This window comes from Caretta caretta, chromosome 5, assembly GCF_965140235.1.
Source record: "Caretta caretta isolate rCarCar2 chromosome 5, rCarCar1.hap1, whole genome shotgun sequence".
Lineage (NCBI taxonomy): Eukaryota > Metazoa > Chordata > Testudines > Cheloniidae > Caretta > Caretta caretta.
The window spans coordinates 105,224,040-105,246,249 of record NC_134210.1 but is presented as its reverse complement, the minus strand read 5'-3'; the positions used below and the strand labels follow the sequence as shown (position 1 = coordinate 105,246,249).

Here is a 22,210-nt window from a genome sequence, read left to right as displayed (position 1 = left end):
AAGTTCTCAATATAATTGTGTCTGTAATACTGAGAATATTCTGCATGTGTGTTTCTCAGAGAGGCATTTTTCATGGTGTCTTTATGCCTTAATTTATGTAGACAAATATTGCTGTCTATATTACATAGAACACTTATTGCCACAATCTTGATTTTATTTGATAGTAAACACCTGTTACTCAAAATGAAAAAAGCCAGATAATTCAAACAATAATATAAATACTGGGAGTCTTGGCTTTCTATTATAAAGCAGAATATCTCACACCTTGTGGCTCATGAAGATGTTGTCACGAAGCCTAGTAGAGGTGGTGGGGTTCTGGTAACTTTAATATCCTCATTTTTAAAGGTGCTCTGACTTTTTACCTGTTAAGATTTCAAAATGCTGTGTATCCCTGGGAATCCATGTAGTGGTAGATAGTGTATATTTCTGGCCCTGGTGGTACATGAGATTGGATTCTCAAATTTCAAGGTCCCTTATATTAAAAGGTTAATATAAACCAACAGGGAAGGAAACAATTAGCACTGATCCTTGACTGGAAATAGTAATTCTTGGGCACAATGTTCAGTGATACAGGCTAGAAAAAGCAAGACTATAGAAAGTATACTCTTGGACAGTCTTCCTAAGACGTGCTGTATTCTCAAGAATCAGACTTCATATAAGCCTTCAAGTGAGTGCAGGGGAATGGACTGGATGACCTCTTGAGGTCCCTTCCAGTCCTATGATTCAAGAAATCATACAGATGCTGGGTAAATCAGCTTAACTGCCGTTTCTCTAACCATTTGGAAACAAAATACAGTAGCACTAAATGAAAACTCTAGATAAGTTCTTAGACCTTGTAATAAACATCCATAAGTATATACATAAACTATTTAAGAGTCTTTCATAAATACAATAAATTGTTCTGTACTTTTAGAGAATAGAGTTTTGTGTCTTTGTGGGATCTGTACTTCCCAGCAGAGATCTAATTTGAAGCAAAGTAGAACCAAAAGAGTTGGCTTTGGAAGCAATAAACATTTTCAGAGTTGTAATAAGGACTCAAATTCATTGTTAACAAAATAAAATATACCTGTCTTTGAAACATTCTGATTTCCACTACTTTCTAAGCCAGTTCTTTTGGTCAGTAGCCCAACCTTTGACTAGGAAACCCATGTTTTCTGCCAGTGTCTGCCTGCCCTGCTTCAGGGGATAGTTACTGCTACTTCACAATTCTTTTAAGCTTGTTTCTTGTGAGGCATGCATAGGATATGTCTGCCCAGCAAAATAAAACGTGCGGGGTGGGAGGGTCTCAGAGCCTGGAAGTCTACATAGCAATGAAACAGTCTCGCAGCCCAAGCCCCACAAGCCAGAGTTGCCTGGCACAGACCAGCCATGGGTTTTTCTTTGCTGTGTAGACATACCCTTAGAGTGCACCTTCAGAACTTTCAACCACGTCTTAAAGCTTATATTCATACAGATGAACAAGTCTAAGCCCAGTGACAGAAAAACAAGCATAGAGAAGCAGAGTAAAAAAAAAAAAAATATTCATTACACATACTACTTCTAGTTTTAACGTAGACATCTTTGTATCGTTTAAGAGAAAGTACTGAACTTTCATAGCACATGCCTCCAGACAGCTCTAGAACATACAGGCTTGTTTAAGTAAAAAACAAATCTCCTTGCCACTTGGAGTGCTTCCTTTAAATCACAGCCAGACTGCTGAAATCAGTTTGGGAATGTTAATTTGTAGAAACTCCCTTTGATCAGAAAAGAGTGAGTGACGGCCATATGTTTTCCTCCAATTTATTTCCACAAGAGGCTATTTGTGTTCCTTGTCATTATGCTAATTATTCTTTTTCATTTGATTTATTGTAGTTGCTATTATGCAGATCTACTACTAAGCCAAAGTTCCTTTAGTATGAACCCTATTTTATCTGCTATGACAAAACTGACATATATAAACTTCAAATATTTGCCTTGTTAGTATAAAACAGATTTCAGGGAAATTCAGACAAATCTGGTGCCCTGGACCAAAAAAAAGAAGCCACTTTATTTGAACTAATAATTTGAAAATTAGAATTGTTCAAATCCAGGATTTTGGCAGTGTCTCTAGCTATATTCTAGGGTGAACTAGCTTTCAAAATGACCTGTGTTAAAACAAGCTCAGTATAGAATAAGTGGTTATACTACAGACAGGAGAACTGTTGAACTTCATGAATGATAACTTCTGTACTAACATGGAGGGCCATACTTCCTTGACTTTTGTGGTGTGTATAAACTTTGTCTCCTTCACAGACCTGATTAAAAAATTTTTGTTGTAAATATTTTTGCAATTCAAAGTCATAACATGGATATCGCTAAGCTGAGCTGTATTAGTGATTATGTCCAGTTCTGCAGTATTGTCTGTCACATGCATCAAACCTTATTGTAAACTATAGCAGCAGGGAGCAGAATTGGGAAGCCCTAAGATAATAAATTCCTTATGGAGAAACTTCAGCACAGGTTGTATGTTCAACGGAGCAAATGTCTAATACAAAAATCATCAGACAACATTCTAAATGGAAAGATGTTTAACTGTTTCCTTGAAACTATTTGCTTTCTATTGTGTGTTGGGACACTGAAAAATACCTTCAGCTTGCTTGACATCTGTTTAGAGTTGCATATTCTGAACCTTTCATTGTAACTTTTATCTCATCCTATTTATCTCCACTTTAATACATTGAAGTATCCTATGGAAACAAGAGTGGTTACTTTTTCAATATAATTGTGATTTCTTTTGTATAGTGTTTTTTCTGTCCATGAAACTCTCTAGCTTACTGTGAGAGGCAAACAATGGTATCTAGATCTTCTCCCCCTCCGTCCCCCCCACCTTATTCAGGCTACTAGGAAAACCAAAGAAAACTGCTTAAACCCCCATATCCCCCTCCCCAGCCCCAATTTTTTCTTCACGGTTGCTTTAAACTAAGTTTCCCTCAGAATTCAGTTTTGATAAATACTCTGAAAAGGTTTTTAAATTGTGAATCTGTTTAACTCCTTTTGAGTTCCTGAAGAAGGGAAACTTAGTTTAACAATATAGACTTTTTCCAGGATTTTAATTGTACAATAGCCACATCTTTTTCTGGTGCGTTGTGTGGTGTATTTTTGGTGCTTACAGAGACTGACTGCATCTGTGGTCAAAAATGCAGTAGAGTCCTCAGCAGTGCTGCATCTTTGTTCAAGGATCTTAATCTTTCTCTTGGTGCATATTCCTTTTGCAGTGTAATCTCTGGAGTATCTCAAATCCTGGATTGTACAACTTCAAACATAAATAGTATTAAAACTATCAAATAATTTCCCCCTACCCATACTTGACTTATTTGTGGATCTTATTGAGACTAATCTTGAAGGTTACATACTGTGATGTAATTTACAGTATGTAAAGCTATATGAGATTCCAGTCAGTTATGTGTTCCCCATCATAATTTATTGTACTTGACAAATTTTGATTTTCAAGAGACTATATTTTAAGGGCTTACCATTAAGGCTGAGCTTGTAGACTTAACTCTAGTTGACTTTTCAACCCTTATTTTGCATTTAAACACTAGGGGGTTTTTGAGTGGGATTTCTTCCATTAAAAAAGAAGACTGACAATTGCCAGTGGATTGTTAAATTCCTTGATGTGAAACTGAATGAGCTGGGTACCAGCTGCCTCAATGAGAAGTTTATTACAGAGCCAATTTCTTCATAGCACCCTAGTATTCTGAACCATTATACCTTTGAAGTAGCCATTAAGGAGATAGTAAAGTTTTGCAATTTATGCATACATGGGGGGGTGGGGGTTGCCTTAAAATGAGTAAACTTAAAAACCACTCATCTAATTTCATGGTAGATCAAATCAACCAAGGTCAGAATTTCTAGCTTCCACCATCTGAATTATACTTGCACAACTTCTCACCCAAACATATGAGGAAGTATTTTTTTGGCACTCATCTGTAAGTCACACAGCTGAAATGATTGTGCTCAAACCATAATGTTATCTTAAAGTTGAGGCTAATCATGGGGGTGGGAAATCATCCTAAAAAGAATTAGTTTAACAAAGTCATGAACAACTGGGAAAGGATGATTTGGATTGGAAACAGCACTTATGTTAATTATAACAGCAACTTCTTTATCATATCAAGTAATCCCATAACAAAAGCATTAAAATGAATGAGAACTATGAGGTTTTCAAAGCAGATAAAACTAGCTTCAGTTAATTGGCAAAAGGGGTTTTATTGGTAGAATGTTCACCTGAATGGTGGACACCTAAATTCCCTCTAAGCTGCACGACCGTCCAGCTGCCTATTAAGCCCCGTGCAGGGGCTCGGGGCTGCTGTGGGGAGAGGCGCCCCTCCCTCGGCCCGGCCCCAGTGCGGACCTGTGGTGGTGGGGAGAGGCGTCCCTCCCTCTGATTTTTTTTTACATCCATGTGCTGGCTTCACTTAGCACTATTCTTAGGCTTCTGTCCCTTAACATGCATGTGTAGAGAGACTGGACACCTAACTCAGGGCTGTGGATTCCACTGTGTGACAGGCATCTAAATGTTAGGCATTGCAATGCTGAGTCTTAAGTCTCCTTTATGGATTTAGCCCCTAAGTGCTTAAGTATCTCTTGAAAATGGGACTTGGGCCCCTAAGTCACAAAAACACTTTTGAAAATTGTACATAAGGGCTTCAGGGTGAGGGACAGCGCACAGGTGAGAGGCAAACTACCATTCTCTCCAATTGTGGGGAGAATGGAGGGGGATTTGGTTTCCTACTAGTGTGTTTTCCCTGCTCAGCAGCTCCAGTTTTCATATCAATCTCTGGATTGTAGGTGTCTGATAAATTTGAGTCTTCCCACTGCTGGAAGGGAAGAGGAGCATTGATCCTGCTGTTCTTTCCCTCCTGTCCCATAGCCTCCTGGCTGCTATTTTGGGTCTCTGCTGCTTTACACTGCCCCAGGCCTCCTGGCTGCTACCATGGTGGTGTTTCTGGTACTCTGCTTCTACTTAAGCTGCACATCTGAATATTCCTCTGTTACGCAGAGTTTCTCCAAGTTTCAGCAGAATAAAATTGATCTGATGTCAGTTTTACTGCTGCCCACCAGCAAAATTTATTTTAATATTTGGAGCATATGATATGCCACATTTGGAAAGTGGCAGTCTGTGGGCTTGATTCTGGGAAGTCTGAGTGCCCTCAACTCCTATTGGGGCTGAGAATGCTTACAGTCTTGCAGATGAGCCCTCTATCCTCAGAAGAGGGCACTAACAGTTTGTGCACTTGTATACTTCATAAAGTTATGTAGTCAGACATAAGTATCTTAGGCTTAGATTTCTAAATGTCTTGACAGTTTCAATAATGCATTGGCTGCAAACATCAGATTTCTAAAAACAGATCAGTTAAAAGCACAACACCAAGATGTTGAAGTTGTATTAGATCTAAATATTTTATGACCAGATAGATTTTCTCCACCCTTCAGTTGTTGAGAATTAAGTTCTGTTGACCCAACTCGAAGTGTTAGCTCCTTTGCCTCTGTAATTACAGATAAATAATCTCAAAAACAGTAACTTAAATTCTGTTCAAAATGAGAAAAAACAAATCTATTTGCCAGGTAAAGAACCAAATTAATTTTGGCAGGATAAATGTTCTCAATTTCCAGGAGGGTATTAAGAGCACAGAACTACTAAAACACACAGTAGTGTGCTTTTGAACAGATTTCCCAGTTTATATTCATGTAAAAGTGTGTGTGTGGAAATACTTATGTTTAAATCCATTTGCAAAGAAGTGCTATGGACCTGATATATGAAATGTGTTTATCTAACAGGGTTACCCAGTATACCCCTTACCAACCTGAAGTTTCCCAGGGTAGACTGGAGAGCCTGTTAAATTACCAGACTATGGTATGTGATATCACAGGAATGGATGTGGCCAATGCATCTTTACTGGATGAGGGGACTGCTGCAGCAGAGGCTATGCAACTGTGTCACAGGTAACACACTTAAATGGATGGCTAATTTAGATTCAAAGAATTGTGAAGTGTTTTGTTTTATTTCCTTATGTGGGTCTGAATCGTTCAGTGGACTAAAAATGACACTGTACCTCACAGTGAATCAGTCTTATGGCATGCTAGTCTAGTATTTTCCACAAGCAAAGTTAACTGTATATAATACTTCTTACCTTGTTTATGAATTACATTTTTCAGAACTCAATGTTCTCGGTGTGAAATATATATTCTAATAAATGTGTATGTGGGTGAGAGAAGCAACTATTCCATTGTAGACTGTTCTTGAGTTTTAGTTTGTTCCCTGATCCACTTAACCTTTTTTCCCCCTCTTCTTTTAAACAGGCACAACAAGAGGAGAAAGTTCTATGTTGATGTCCGATGCCACCCTCAAACGATAGCAGTAGTCCAAACTAGAGCAAAGTAATGCTGATCTCCATCTTGCTTAATAAGTAGCACAAACAGACACGTGAAATATTGTCCCATCCCATCACACCTCTCATTCTACATTGATCAAAAATTGAATATTACAAGTATCTGGCTCCCCTTTGTGTACAGGACACTGATTATATTGGGAACTAGGTGTGCTTTGGGAAATGTATGAGAATTTACAGTAGCTAGTTTGGGACTGACTTTGATGATACTGTAAGTACTTCATGATGCTGAGGATTTTCCCTAGAATAATTCATGCAAACCTTGTAAAATATCTTTCTTTTGTATCCTGTTCAGGGGCTGAACTAACTGATTAGATCCATTTCTAGTAACTGATACCTAAAGTTCTACCATGTTCAGCTGCAGCTAAACATCTTGCTGGTTCAATATTTCATTAGTCCATGTATAAAGCAGATACAGTAATTTTGTATCATGCAACCTTGTCTGTAACTAACTTATCTTCCAAATAAACAGACGTGAACTCATTCACAATTTTTAAAATTGAGGTAAAAGTATAGAAACAAGAATATATTTCCCCTGTCTACACTGTTAACATACCTGTGCACATCTGAGCATTGAACTCCATTTGAATATTCTCTTACCTAGCAAATGATGCATTACTTTGAAAGAAATCAGTAAGGTTTAGTGAAACTAACTTAATAAATTCATAGTTATATACAAAAATCCTTTATTAAGAGATTGTAAATAGAGGTTGCAAAGCCAAGCCCTCTGAAGTTAGGAAATGCAAAATATAAGTTAATTCTGCTCCCTTCTGCATATGCAATATGATTATCTTTACTTTCATGATCACATGCTATTTTTATGGCACAATATAGCTTTCACCACCGTAGATGCTCACACTTCCTTAACTGTGTAGGAGTGTGAAGCATGTTCAATCAGCTATACTTTCAAGAAAATATTCCCTACATCAGTGAAGTCAAATCTGTTAAAAGTTATCCCAAAGTATGAAATGGCTTCAATAACTTTTGCGTTCCATATCTCTTGCTTTTCAGTTACAGTAGTGTTGTCATTGAGCTGAAATTGCCCCATGAGATGGATTTCAGTGGTAAGGAGGTCAGTGGAGTGCTATTTCAGTACCCAGATACCGAGGGAAAGGTGGAAGACTTCACTGAACTAGTTGACAGAGCCCACCAAAATGGGGTAAGATAAAGTACTATCATGGTGTCTCTCCTCCCCCCGGACTATGTCTGACATTTAACTTGGCTATAACTGTAGGCATTGCAATTGTCTTTGTAGAGGACGTACAGAGCAAAGACTACTTTTATGCTTCAGTTTCACATGAATGTTCTAAAACAGTTTGAAGTAGAATCTTGGTTCCCCAAATCGATACTATGTGTGTGCTTTCAGAGAAGAGGCTAACAACTCTATGCTCTTATGTTTTCAGACTCTTGTCTGCTGTGCTACTGACCTCTTGGCTCTGTGTATTTTGAGGCCTCCAGGAGAGTTTGGGGTGGATGTTGCTCTGGGTAACTCTCAGAGGTTTGGGGTACCACTCTGTTATGGGGGACCACATGCTGCCTTCTTTGCGGTCAAAGAAAACCTGGTGAGAATGATGCCTGGGAGAATGGTTGGAGTTACAAGGTAAAGTTGGGACATTTTTCCATAATTTCTCAGCTGGAAATGTCTGATATGGCCCCCCCAAATCATAGTATCTAAGCATCTCGTAATCTTTAATAAACTTACAACACCTCTTTCAGGTAGAGAAAGCACAATTATCTTCATTTTATATATGGTGAGCTGTGACACAGACTGTGACATGCCCAAGATCACACAGCTCTAAAGAGGAACTAAACCTGGGACCCCCAGTCCAGTGTCCTAACTATTCCACTATCCTTCTCATAAATTAGGAGAATGAAGCATGGTTGAAATTTTCCCCAAGATTATAATAAAAAAAAATATTTGGGTAAAGTAAAACACTGTTTACAGAGAAGACTTAAGAGAATGAAATTCTCCACTGTGAGAATTCAGGAGCAGAAATATCTAAGTTCATTTCTGTTAAAGAAGTGAGCCTTTAGGGCAATAATTTAAAAGCCCAATAATGATTTAAAAAAAAAAACAACAAAAATTGCCAGGAGAGCTGTCCTCACGGGTCCCGTCCCCCCACTGAAGGGGCATCTCACTTTGTGGGACATCCAGGCCATCTGAATTAGCAGTATTTCACTTACTTTACTAATTCTGAGCTTACCAGACCCTAAAATGTTTATGGTAGTGAGGAGTGAATTTCAGTAAAAGTTCAACAGATTTTCAGGAAGCAGACAGAAAATTCAGAAGTTTATCTGAAGTATCAAGAAATTTAAGTGAAGGAAACTTGAACTACATAATGCACTGAAGGTGGGGAAAACCTTAATGATTGGAAGGGTGGGGAGAGGGTGGGAATACTGAACAAAATACCCATTTTATACCCAGTATAGTATAGTAGTGTTTTGAAATATTGAGAACACGCTTAACGGAGTACACTATAACTGTCAGTTACAAATTGTCCATATTGGAACAAAAAATGCTACACATGCTTCTGAAACAATATAACTTGTAAAATTAATAAGTTTTAATGTACTTAGAGTCATAGAAGATTAGGGTTGGAAGAGACCTCAGGAGGTCATCTAGTCCAACCCCTTGCTTGAAGCAGGGCCAACACCAACTAAATCATCCCAGCCAGGGCTTTGTCAAGCCAGGCCTTAAAAACCTCTAAGGATGGAGATTCCACCACCTCCCTAGGTAACCCATTCCAGTGCTTCACCATCCTTGTAGTGAAATAGTGTTTCCTAATATCCAACCTAGACCTCCCCCACTGCAACTTGAGACCATTGCTCTTTGTTTGGTCATCTGCCACCAGTGAGAACAGCTGAGCTCCATCCTCTTTGGAACCCCCTTTCAGGTAGTTGAAGGCTGCTATCAAATCCCCCCTCGCTCTTCTCTTCTGCAGACTAATCAAGCCCAGTTCCCTCAGCCTCTCCTTGTAAGTCATGTTCCCCAGCCCCCTGGGCATTTTCATTGTCCTCCGCTGGACTCTCTCCAATTTGTCCACATCCCTTCTGTAGTGGGGGGCCCAAAACTGGACACAGTACTCCAGATGTGGCCTCACCAGTGCCAAATAGAGGGGAATAATCACCTCCATCTGCTGGCAGTGCTTCTGCTAATGCAGCCCAGTATGCTGTTAGCCTTCCTGGCAAGAAGGGCACACTGCTGACTCATATCCAGCTTCTCATCCACTGTAATCTCCAGGTCCTTTTTCGCAGAACTCCTTCTTAGTCAGTCGGTCCCCATCCTCAGTGCAGGACTCTGCACTTGTCCTTGTTGAACCTCATCAGATTTCCTTTGGCCCAATCCTCCAATTTGTCTAGGTCACTCTGGACACTGTCCCTACCTTCCAGCATATCTTACCTCTGCCCTAGCTTAGTGTCATCTGCAAACTTGCTGAGGGTGCAATCTATCCCATCATCCAGATCATTAATAAAGATGTTGAACAAAACCGGCCCCTTACCACTAGCATGTTTATGAACTTTTTTTTTTTTACACTGCTTCTCACATTTATCCCAAAGAACAATATGCTTTGTGTGACTGAGTTCACTCACCTCTTGTGAGCACCTCCTGTTGGGCCATGTATAATCCTGCACTCATTCCTTTTCCTGCTTCCTCGTCACCCCCATCAGGCAGGTCTTCAGTGGCTCAGCCCTTTGGCCAAGTCTCACACAAACACATGAAGGAACCCCTTCCAGGGTAACAAAGGTCCAACAAGGACTATTGCTCTTCCCTTGTTGGTGTCTATGAGCCCAGAGACAGGACTAATTCTCAGCCCCTTCTGGGCTAGCTTTAAGTCCATCCCTGCCCTGTTATAGAGCAGTGCCCCAGGCAGGGGTGAAAGTAACTGAGGCCACTTACCGGTACGGGGTGGGGCGGATCTGACCCCCGGGGCCTGAGGTGGAAGGGGCGGGAGTGGGGGGGAGGGTCAGCATCCCCCAGCCAGCCCTTGCAGTCCGGCTGGCCCGGGGCTCCGGACTCCGCTGCTGCCCGACGGCCGGGGGGGGCGGTAAAAGGGACAGGAACGTTAAAGCACCGCAGGGTCCTTTGCCACGGCCCCGACGACGGGGTGGGCACAGCAACATTAAGGTGCCGCGGCGGCAAAGGGTCATCCTTAAAGCACTGCTGCAGCAGGCCTTTAATGTCCCTGCCCCTTTTACCTCCCCTGTCGGCGGCCCTGCTGGGACGGACCCTACTGGCAGGGCCGCTGACAGGGGAGGCAAAAGGGGCAGGGACATTAAAGTGCTGCCGCGGCAACGCTTTAATGCGGGCTGGGTATGGGCTGGTGCGGGTTCTTACCGGTAGGCCGTACCGGCTCACTTTCACCCCTGGTCCCAGGGCTTCATCACGGGACACTTTGTTCTCAGAGGTTCTCGCTGACCAAGCTGTTCAGCCAGGTCACCTCTCACATTCAGTCCCCCTCCAGGGGAGTAACAAAGTTCAACAAATGGTTGGCCCTTTCTAGGGTCTTCAGCTCCATCCTTGACCCCTTTAAATTCTAGCCCCTTTTTGGGCTTCTAAACAACACTTGTCCCCTCTTTGGGGATTTGGCCACTCTGCCAGTGGCAGGGGAGGGGGTAACCTGGGCCCACCAACTACTCTGGGTCCTGACCCAAGGACCCTACAAATAGCAGCCACATGCTGCTTCCTTTAATAATTGCTACTGCTATTCCCTGGGACGCTTCCCACATAGCCCCTTCCACTTCGCCCTTACCTCAGGGCAGAACCCATCTTCTGGTTCACTCTTGAGCTCCAGCAAGGAGTGTATATTCTTTACAGCTTTAATCACTGCTAGGAAATGATCTGCTTAAGCCCTGCACTGCAGTTCCTTTTAACTGAGCCTGCTGGGCTTTGATTGGCTGCTTCCTTGCAGACTTTCTAGGCAGAGCAGGAGGATTGACCTTTACTGCTCCATTTTCGGGGGTGGGTTGTAGTAGGACTGCAAGGCCTCCAGCAGGGGGCATCAAAAGGCCCAGTACACCCTGTCATACTTGGCATTAGACTTCAGAATCATGAATCAAGCTTGTGGCATATCCTAACATGCTTATTTCAAACTATGATCAGTTTAAAGAGTTGTGTATCTCAGGGGGAAAGAATGTTCATTTTATTTACTAAAGCTATGTGCTATTATAGTACCTTAGGGTATGCCTTACATTTTAAGTGTGTTCTCATCTCACAGTGTCACCAGAACATTTGGGGGAAAAAAACATTAAAATGTAAAGCTACGGTCAAAACTAAAATATTTCCCAAAGGCAATTTATGCTATGACCTTCAAATTGTTTTTGTTGTGTTTGGTGGAGGCCTTTTAATTGATGAAGGAACCAAGCTGTGTCGTTGGAACCCTAGGACAATTGTAGGATTCAATTGTCTTTATCTTGGACACCATACAGCAGCTGAGAAAATACTGTTTGTGAATAGTTTAGTTTACTGAGTTCCCTGAGTCTTAGAAATGTCTGTTCTGAAACATTTCATTGTATACAAGATTGTTGCTGTCAAATTTTCCTCTCTAGTTCTGAAAGTCTTTAAATATTAGGAATTCTTTAAGAAATTAACTGAGCTGCACAGATTGATGGATTGGTACGGACACTTAGCATCATCTTGTGCTAGTATCAATGGATTACTCAACTAATATTACATGTATTAAGCAGTACTTTTTTAAGGTAGCAGGTATTACATATGCAGAGTGTTCCTTCTTTCTTGCAGTGTCTGAACTCTGCCCCTGGGAGTGTTCAATTTAAAAATCAGTGGAAAATTTTTGTAGCCCTTGATAAACACCAGTGCTTTCATACAACTATAAAACCAGTAAAATATGATTTTTTGAATTATTATTATTATTATTTATTATATTTATTTTTACTGTACAGGATTAGAGAAGACTAGCTAGATTCTCTAAACTTCCCCTAGAGACAGAGGCTCTTGACAGATGTGATTTGGATAAATATAGAAGTTTTGGATATTTCAGAACCTTCTGACTATTGTTTTTATAAAAAAAAAAAAAGAAAAAAAATTCCCAATCCAGAGTATCTGTCATTTGAGGGGTAGTGAAAAGGAAGTGGGCAGATCTGGGTCCCTTTAGTGTTCTCTTAAGTGTTTGTTTTTTTAACATGAACATCTGTTCAGGGATAGGCTAAGGTTTGGGTCACTTTTTACTTTACTCAGAATGGTTATCTATCACAGTTCTTCACCCCAAAGAAATTCTACCAGTTAGCTTCAAGTTAGCAAACTAAGCCTAGCAGTTCAGTTAATGCAGAGCCTGTATCAATGTAAACTAACAAAGAAATATTTTCTTTTATGGTCCAGAGATGCAAATGGAAAGGAAGTATATCGGCTTGCATTGCAAACTCGAGAGCAGCATATTAGAAGGGACAAGGCCACCAGCAACATCTGTACAGCACAGGTGACCTCTATGTCAAAAATCTGTGTGTGTGAGTGAATTTTCAATCCCGTGAAACTTGGAATTTTTGCTTGGAAAAAGAGGATCATCTTAATGATCTGTTTTCATTCAAAAAGTTAATCTTGCAGCCACTTGTCATGGAGGGGGAACTCCACTGAGTTGTGCTGAGTTCCTATAAACTGGATGGTCCCTTTTTGGAGAAGTAGAATTTTAACACTTCAGAATGAAGAGTTCCGGTTTGTATTTGTGCAGAAGTAATTTCAGAATTCAAACAGTGAAAATGTGAACTTTATAGGTTTGTGACGTGCAAATAGCTATTAAATTCTTAATATTATAAAATAGCTATTTTCAAATCAAAATGGAATGATAAATGAAATTTGTAGGTTGAGAAGTGCCCAGGAACAAAGTAATAACTTTTTGCATGAGATTTTGAGAACTTCTTTGATACTTTTTGCAGCTGTAATTATGACAAACATCTTTATAATTAGATGTATTAAAAAAACTTTTGGTCCCTATGCAGGCTGTATTCATGCTCTTAATGTGTTTTGCCACAATTTCTCTTTTTAGATTAATACTAGATATTGGCAGTTTTAAATCTTTAGCACTCATTAGAGATGTTATGGTAGAAAACAGTTCATTCTCTTGAGCACAGACCTTTAAACAATGATTCTGTTGAAAGCTATATTTAGGGGTTTGTGAGATTCAAACCAAAAACTCAAGCATTCTACCCAGGATACAGAGACTATTGGAAGATGTGGTGTGATGTATAAGGGTATATTTAATTTTATCTACCATCTAGTGGTCTGAGAGGATTCTGCCTCCAGATCAACTACAGTGGTGAGGTTGTCCTTAGAATGAGGGCCTCAATGAGCACATGAGAAACAATCCATTGTGTGTTCTCTGATTAGTAATGTTATAAACTTTATTAACGAAACAAACCATCACAAATACAGTAATGTAGCAAAGGAGATAGAGCCAATACAGAATGTCAGGCACTTGCATTACTCACATCATCCCTTATTAGGAATCCCAAAAGAGGTGATGTGATCTGCATATTGGAATACACGTACCTGATGACTATGTATCCCGCTTTCCACAGGATGGGTATCGTCTTTTAAACGGAGTTACACTAATGCCCACCTTCCCTATACATATATATTAGAGAGACAAGGTGGATGAGGTAATTTTTTTTTTTTATTGGACCGGCTTCTGTTGGAGAGAGAGACAAGCTCGAAAGCGTCTCTCCAACAGAAGTTGGCCTAATAAAAGATATTACCTCACACACCTTCTCTCTCTCTGATATGCTGGGACTGACACGACTAGAACAACACTATTTTCCTGCACTGAGTATACACCACCAGGGTCATTATAATAATATTTAGTGTTTTATATGTAAAGGTATTAACTAAGCCCAACAGTACCACTGTGATGTACATATGCAAGTATTACCCTTTTGGTTTTATATTGGGGGAACTGAGGAACAGAGATTTGACTTGCTAGCCATTAATAGAGCCAAGGCTCAAATCCTGGTCTCCCAACTACCAATATTGTGCTTTAGTAACTATACCATGTTGTCTCTCAAATAGAAATCTACAGGGAGTTTTAGCAATATCTGCAGAACTTTTATACGTATGGCTGGCTACAAAGATTAAGCTTACAAGTCACAGTATTATTTTTTTTTAGTCACTGAACCACTTAAACACCAAAGGATCTTGAATTCATGAACAATGTTACTATTTAAAATGTTTGTAAATTCATAATTTACTAAGAAAAAGATATGTAGCTTTCCTATCTCCTAACTTTGTAGATTACCTAGAACTCAGTTTACCTTTCATTGATAGCTTTTTTTAATACTGTGGTTATATTGTTGCCTTGGGACACTCAAGAAGCTAGTTATACTAAACTGTCAGCAGTCGACCTTAAGTGATTGTTCCTAAAATATGTTTGGACATTTTAGGCGCTTCTGGCTAACATGGCTGCCATGTATGGAATTTATCATGGTTCGAATGGATTAAAGCACATTGCAAGAAGGGTGCACAATGCCACTCTAATCTTAGCTGAAGGTTAGTATTTAGAAATTATAAAGGGGTAGATCTTACATCTTCGCATCTCTTAAAAACGCTGACCTTCCATTTTTTGCTCACCAACGGTTTTAAGTAGCAGAAGAAATCCAAAATTTCTACACTGAGTGTACGCCACTGGGTCATTATAATAATAATATTTAGTGTTTTGTATACAAAGGTATGTATTAAGCCCAACAGTACCACTATGATGTACATATGTAAATATTATCATTTTGGTTTTAGATTGGGAAGCTGAGGCACAGAGGTTTGGTTTACTAGCCATTAATAGAGCCAAGACTCAAATCCTGGTCTCCCAACTACCAATATTGTGCTTTAGTAACTATACCATGCTGTATCTCAAATAGAAATCTACAGGGAGTTTTAGCAATATCTGTAGAACTTCTTGAAAGGCTTATGCTTTCCTACTATTACCTGCCCATTTTATTAATCTATACTGGATGAGAAAACTCAATGAGTTCACTAAAATGTAGTTTAAATTTACAGATTGAATAGATTAGATTAGATTAGCTGAAGTGAAGGCTGTTCAACGTAATCAAATTATATAGAACACCACACTGCTATAAACACTGAAATCCCAAAATGTATTGGCTGACTGCATTATGAGCATGACTTGAACTCTGATTATTAAGAACAACAGGAAACTTCTTGATTGTCCAAATCAAAAGGATATTGAAATATTTTTTTATTTGAATCTCATCCAAAAATCTGCAGTTCTGTTTCTGTAGAATGTCTGCATTTAGGAGATAATCTTTTTATTACTGACCTTGGCACAAAAAACGGGAATGTGCTAATAAAGTTTGCGGATGACACACAGCTGGGAGGTATTGCCAATACAGAGAAGGACTGGGATATCATACAGGAAGATCTGGACGACCTTGTAAACTGGAGTAATAGTAATAGGATGAAATTTAATAGTGAAAAGTGCAAGGTCATGCATTTAGGGATTAATAACAAGAATTTCTGTTATAAACTGGGGACGCATCACTTGGAAGTAACAGAGGAGGAGAAGGACCTCGGAGTATTGGTTGATCACAGGATGACTGTGAGCTGCCAATGTGATATAGCCATGAAAAAAGCTAATGCAGTCTTGGGATGCATCAGGCGAGGTATTTCCAGTGGAGATAAGGAGGTGTTAGTATCGTTATACAAGGCACTGGTGAGACCTCATCTGGAATATTGTGTGCAGTTCTGGTCTTCCATGTTTAAGAAGGATGAATTAAAACTGGAACAGGTACAGAGAAGGGCTACTAGGATGATCCGAGGAATGGAAAACCTGTCTTATGAAAGGTGCCTCAAAGAGCTTGGCTTGTTTAGCCTAACCAAAAGAAGGCTGACAGGAGATATGATTGCTATCTATAAATATGTCAGAGGGATAAATACCACGGAGGGAGAAGAATTATTTCAGCTCAGTACCAACGTGGACACAAGAACAAATGGATATAATCTGGCCATCAGAAAGTTTAGACTTGAAATTAGATGAAGGTTTCTAACCATCAGAGGAGTGAAGTTCTGGAACAGCCTTCCAAGGGAAGCAGTGGGGGCAAAAGACCTATCTGGCTTCAAGACTAAGCTCAATAAGTTTATGGAGGAGATGATATGATGGGATTAATTGATCTTCAACTATTAGCAGTAGATATGCCCAATGGCCTGGGGTGGGATTTAAGTTACTACAGAGAATTCTTTCCTGGGTGTCTGGCTGGTGAGTCTTGCCCACATGCTCAGGGTTTAGCTGATCGCCATATTTGGGGTCAGGAGGAATTTTCTGCAGTGTGGGGCATGAGTCACTTGCTGGAGGATTCTCTGCACCTTGAAGTCTTTAAACCACGATTTGAGGACTTCAGTAGCTCAGACATAAGTTAGGGGTTTGTTACAGAGTTGGTGGGTGAGATTCCATGGCCTGCATTATGCAGGAGGTCAGACTAGATGATCATAATGGTCCCTTCTGACCTTAAAGTCTGTGAGTCTATATTGGCTGTATATGTCTAGTGCAACTATTGCTATTGATGTAGGCATTTAGGAGGTCATAACTAACCCTTCTGTAACTGATGTTGGCAGAAGATTTCAACTCGTAATAAGAGCAATGCACCCTATGAATTGATCACAGTTGTCCAATTGCCCCTGATGGCCCAGCTGTCTATAAAATGCTGGAGGGCTCAGATCACTCTCTCCCAACAAGGTTCTGCTCATCTTGCTTGACTGGCCTTGCTCTCTGTAGACACCTGTGATCTCAGAAAGTGAATGCTAGCTCTTCCTATTAGCAATCAATAGGTTGTAATAGTTTCTGCTGCTGTTGTGCATGGGACAGCTTCACCTGTGCTGGACCAGTAGGAGTACTAGGGTAGGCTGCCCATTAACATTCTTACCGCCATGTGGTCTAGAGCTGTTCTGATCAAATTTAGATAATCCTGTGGTAAAATTATGACTACCACCTTACCCAGAGCTGCTACCGCTGCTAATACAGAAAGAGCTGGGCTGGTGCTAGAGCAACAATGTAAAATGCTCTGCACTTGCAGCCCGTCCCTACTCTTAAGACTTGTGCGATCACAGGAAGCATCTAAGCTTTTGGAATTCTCCTGTTCCAAGCCAAACTCCAGGAATACTTGCATCTTTATACACCTCTACCCCGTTATAACGTGGTCCTCAGGAGCCAAAAAATCTTACCGCGTTATAGGTGAAACCGCGTTATATCGAACTTACTTTTGGCCTTGAGCAAAAGCATTTTCTGTGGGCGCCTCTCGGGGGTGACAGCAGGTGTGCGGTGCCCCGGGCTGGGCTAGTAGGGAGCTCTGGGTGTCATGGAGCTGCTGGAGCCGTTCTCGTGGCCGGGCTGCGCTGCTCACCGTGGGGCTGCAGGCTCGCAGCAGTTGCTGTGATCGGCCATGGCGCAGGGCAGCGCGATGGTGGGATCGGCTCGTGCTCTGCCACCAGCCTGCTGGCTTCACTGCCACCACCACTGCTGGGGACAGATGTGGTTCCCGGAGCCGCGCTGAGTGTCAGGCAGCAGCAGATAAGCAGCTGCTGTAAAGGGGAAGGGGCGAGGGAGGCTCATTAGTCGCAGCCAGTGCAGCCTCCCTCCCCGGCCTCAAAAGTACGGGTGTTAGTGTCTGAGCCAGAGAGCGAGGTGGGGAAGTCGGGGAAGCGCTGCCGGCTTGCCGTGCTGCAGTCCCCTGTCTCTGAATCAGTGATAGCAGCTCATGGAACGGAACCCATGCAGTGTTAATCTGATTATACGGAGGAGGAGGAAAGCTGAGACTCCCACGCCCTATCCAACACCCCCATCCCCTGACCACCCTACCTCCAGAACCTCCGAACCATCCAACCCCCCCGACCCCTGACTGCCCCCCGAGATCCTCTGCCCCTTATCCAACCCCTCCGCCCCAGCCCAGCACCCTTAACATGCGACTCAGAGCAGCGTGTTGGAGCCTGACATGCTGATCTGCCGGAGCATGCAGTCCCGCGCCCCAGAGCGCTGCTTTATCGTGTTTTATCCGAATTTGTGTTATATCGGGTCGTGTTATGTTTTTTTATATTGACAGTGGGGGAGCAAATACAAAGACCTATCTCTTATATTGAATTTAATAATGTCTTGTTCAGCAACAGTTCTCTTAGCATCTATGTGCATTATAAATAAAGCTCAGACATAAAATATTACATGCAGAATTGCACTTCGGTAGAAGTGCTGCTAGATTTTACTGTCCCATGCATTCAGTGTAATGCTGCTTGTTAAAATAGTGCTTACGTAAGAGGCAGATGTGGAGGGTGGGAAGAGGGAACCAATGAAGCATGGAATATATGGAATTAACTTACTTCCTTTAGGTCTTAAGCAAGCAGGTCACACATTGCAGCATGACCTGTTCTTTGATACCTTGAAGATCCAGTGTGGCTGTGCAGTCAAGGAGGTCTTTGACAGGGCAAGTCAACGGCAGATAAACTTTCGGATTTATAGTGATGGCACAGTAAGTCACAGAACCTTTCACAAAATCTTACAGCATGGTTTTCGTGCATTGAGAGTTTTCGGTCATTAAGTAGTATGATGGCTATGAAGAACGGAAAAAGCTTTTTTAAAGAAGTTGTCTTTCTAACCAGGTCAGATATGTTACTCCACAATTTTTTCCATAAAATACTTTAAAATGGTATATAAAAACATGGAATTACTTGGCAGCATACTGAATATTAATTAATTTTTCCAAAATTCCTGGGTCTTTTGCTTCATGTCTTTCTAATACTGTTTTTTTTCCCCCCGCCAGTGGTGGGAACTTGCTATACTTATTGAGGACTTCGTGGAGAGACTCTTAAAACCTATCACTCACATGATGTGGGTACTATATAAATAAGTTCCAAACTCCAGCTATTTTTGTTGTAGCCATATTTAAAGATAATTATAAACAGAAGTTGATTGCAAATCATTCAACATGGTCAGTAGGAACACCAAGCCTAATGAAGCCATGTCCCCTTTGTGACATATAAAATGTAACTGCATAGCCATAATAGAATTAAATATATAATCCAATTATTTTTTTAATTCAGGTTAGCAGTCTCAAGCCCTGAAACCGTAAAGTGAACCTGGGATGGTTTAGGAAGAAAAAGGAGAATAAAATAAGCAAGAAATAATACAAATATAACTTAATTATATTGTAGTTTTAGGAACTGAAGTGATTTGTAAATGAAATATTAATGGTTCAGGTACATAAAATGGAATGAAGATCGTATATTGTGATGTGCAAAAACACAACATATGTAATGTAATTCCTGGTTTTGGGAACTATGAGTAACTGCTGCTACTTTTTTCCCCTCCATAGATTGGAGTGTCACTTGATGAAACTGTAACTGAGAGAGACCTGGATGACTTGTTGTGGATTTTTGGGTGTGAATCTTCATCTGTAAGTACAATATAGATAATTTAAAAATATTTAGAAGTGTTACTGTACTTCAGAGAGCTACAAAAATGTATTAAACTATATTCAGGTCAAGAATATTAATAAAAAAAACCTAGTCACTCAATTGTTTTGACTTCCTCATTCCTCCTGTGAACTCTGCTACTTTGGCTTAGATAGTGAGCTCTCTGGGGCAGGGACTGTCTGTATTTTGTATGTTGTACAGGATTGAACACATTGTCAATGCACAATACAATGGTAATTTCAGATTTCCCTTTACTGAAGAGATCAGGATGAGCGTTACTGAGTAATGGCATGCTCTGGGAGTATGCTGCTTAATCCCCTTGTGTTTCAGGGCACTAATTATTTTTGGGATTGAAACCTCGGGTTTGGCAGTAATCCCTCAGTGGCCTGCAGGAAGTATGTCACACTGACTCCACCCACAGTACTTGGTAATTAGCAATAGTGCTCCTCTTGAGTGAATTAGTGAGGCTTCTGTAAATTTTTTATTTTATATAATGCCAGAAGTGTTATGGATGCTTTACAAGAATGTACATTGATAAAAGTACGTGCTTGAAAGAACCTGTCAATATTGGTAATAAGATGGCAGTGTATTTCAGCTGACTCTGATAACTGCACTTGTTGAGAGAAGAAATTTAATTCTTTTTCTGTGAAGATGTCTTATTTAATCACTTAATATTTCTCTACTTGTCAAAGGAATTGGTTGCTGAGAGTATGGGAGAAGAAACCAGGGGCATTCTGAGTACAGCATTTAAGAGGACTTCCAAATTCTTGACACATCAAGTATTCAACAGGTTTGTGAAGTTTATTCCCACTGCAGATTTTCAGTTTCTATAGAGATTTGACACATTTCCTGCCCCTGCCCCTTCCCTCTTTTGTACTCTGTGAAGGTTGTACTGAAGATTGTCACCTTATAGCAGGGGTGGGAAAACGTTTTGTCCAGAGCGCCACATCGGGGAATAGAAATTGTATGGTGGGCCATGAATGCTCACAAAATTGGGGTGGGGGTGCGGACTCTGGAGTGGGGCTGGGGATGAGGAGTTTGGGGTGTAGGAGGGTGCTCTGGGCTGGGGTTCAGAGGGTGGGAGGGGGATCAGGGGTGCGGGAAGGGGTGCGGGCTCTGGGGTGGGGCTGGGGATGAGAGGTTTCGGATGCAGGAGGGTACTCCGGCCTGGGATCGAGGGGTTTGGAGAACAGGAGAGGGATCAGGGCTGGGGCAGGGGATTGGGGCGTGGGGAGAGGCTCAGGGGGGTGCAGGCTCTGAGCAGCGCTTATCTCAAGTGGCTTCCGGAAGCAGCAGCATGTCCCTTCTCCGGTTCCTATGCAGAGGTGTGGCCAGGCAGCACTGCATGCTGCCCCGTCTGCAGACACCACCCCAGCAACTCCCACTGGGGTGGATAGGAGCCAGAGTGGGGCCATGCTGCGGCTTCCAGGAGCTGCGTGGTATGGCCCCTGACCCTGCACCCTGACTGGAGCGCCGGAGTGGCCCCCGACCCTGTGCCCTGGCTGGAGCGTGGCCGAGTCACGTGGTGCGGCCCCTGCACCGTGGCCGGAGCAGGGCCAAGCTGCATGGTGCGGCTCATGGGCCAGCTTAAAATGGCTCGTGGGCCAGGTCGTAGTTTGCCCACCCCTCCCTTATAGCATCCATTTACTTATATTCCAGTGTTCATCCTGAGATAGCACTTCAATACTAAACGTCTGTTTTTTGGAGGAAGGTACAAGTGACTAAATTTTATTTATTTTTTTTTTTTGGAAAGGTTGTTCAAACCCTTCTTGCTCTGGTCTGAACCAAGCTAAACAATATATTATTGTCCTTTTGTGGATAAAATGCATGTGTTCATACCAGCTTGGTTTCCATAATGTTTGTGTCCATCTTGTGTTTGTCTACCAAACAAGCACACTTCTTATTTTCATATTTAATTACTCCTGGGGGAATTCTGCACCACTGCACAATGCAGAATTTTGCAGAAATTAATGTGGTACAGACAGAATTTCCTTTTTTCCCCCACAGAAATGGGCTGAAGTGCTGCTGGCTGCCACTAGGGGCTCCTGTACCTGGCAGAGCCCAGCTCACAAATAGAAGACAAGGCTGGGGGAGGGGGAGGGAACTGGAGGGTTCACAGCACCCCCTGAAGGAAGGAGGTGGCAGCGTGCAAGCCTGGGACCCAGCATCAGGCTGTTTCTCCCTCTGGATCCCTGGGCTCTAGGAGGGTAGGGTATGTGAGTGTCTGAGCTGGGGGGTCCTTGCAGCTGGCCTCTGGGGGAGAGGCGGTCTGAGTGGCTAGGCTTGGGAGCGGGGGTGGGGGAGAAGAGGGGTCTGAGTGTCTGACCCCCTGGCTGTGCTCTGCAGGGGAGGGGGCAGAGAAGCAGGAACTGGGTTGTCATATGGA

General features: G+C 41.6%; 1 protein-coding gene across 1 annotated transcript in view; it reads left to right on the top strand.

The window, feature by feature from the left end:
* The window catches only part of GLDC (glycine decarboxylase), a 71,126-nt gene that overhangs the window by 19,664 nt on the left and 29,252 nt on the right, over nt 1-22,210 (top strand). Inside the window, exons 4-12 of the mRNA XM_048851772.2 lie at nt 5,800-5,964; nt 6,322-6,399; nt 7,422-7,569; nt 7,814-8,010; nt 12,748-12,844; nt 14,799-14,904; nt 18,742-18,881; nt 19,725-19,805; nt 20,517-20,614. Of these exons, the coding sequence (XP_048707729.1) occupies nt 5,800-5,964; nt 6,322-6,399; nt 7,422-7,569; nt 7,814-8,010; nt 12,748-12,844; nt 14,799-14,904; nt 18,742-18,881; nt 19,725-19,805; nt 20,517-20,614 (1,110 nt within the window). The remainder of the gene's footprint in view (nt 1-5,799; nt 5,965-6,321; nt 6,400-7,421; nt 7,570-7,813; nt 8,011-12,747; nt 12,845-14,798; nt 14,905-18,741; nt 18,882-19,724; nt 19,806-20,516; nt 20,615-22,210) is intronic.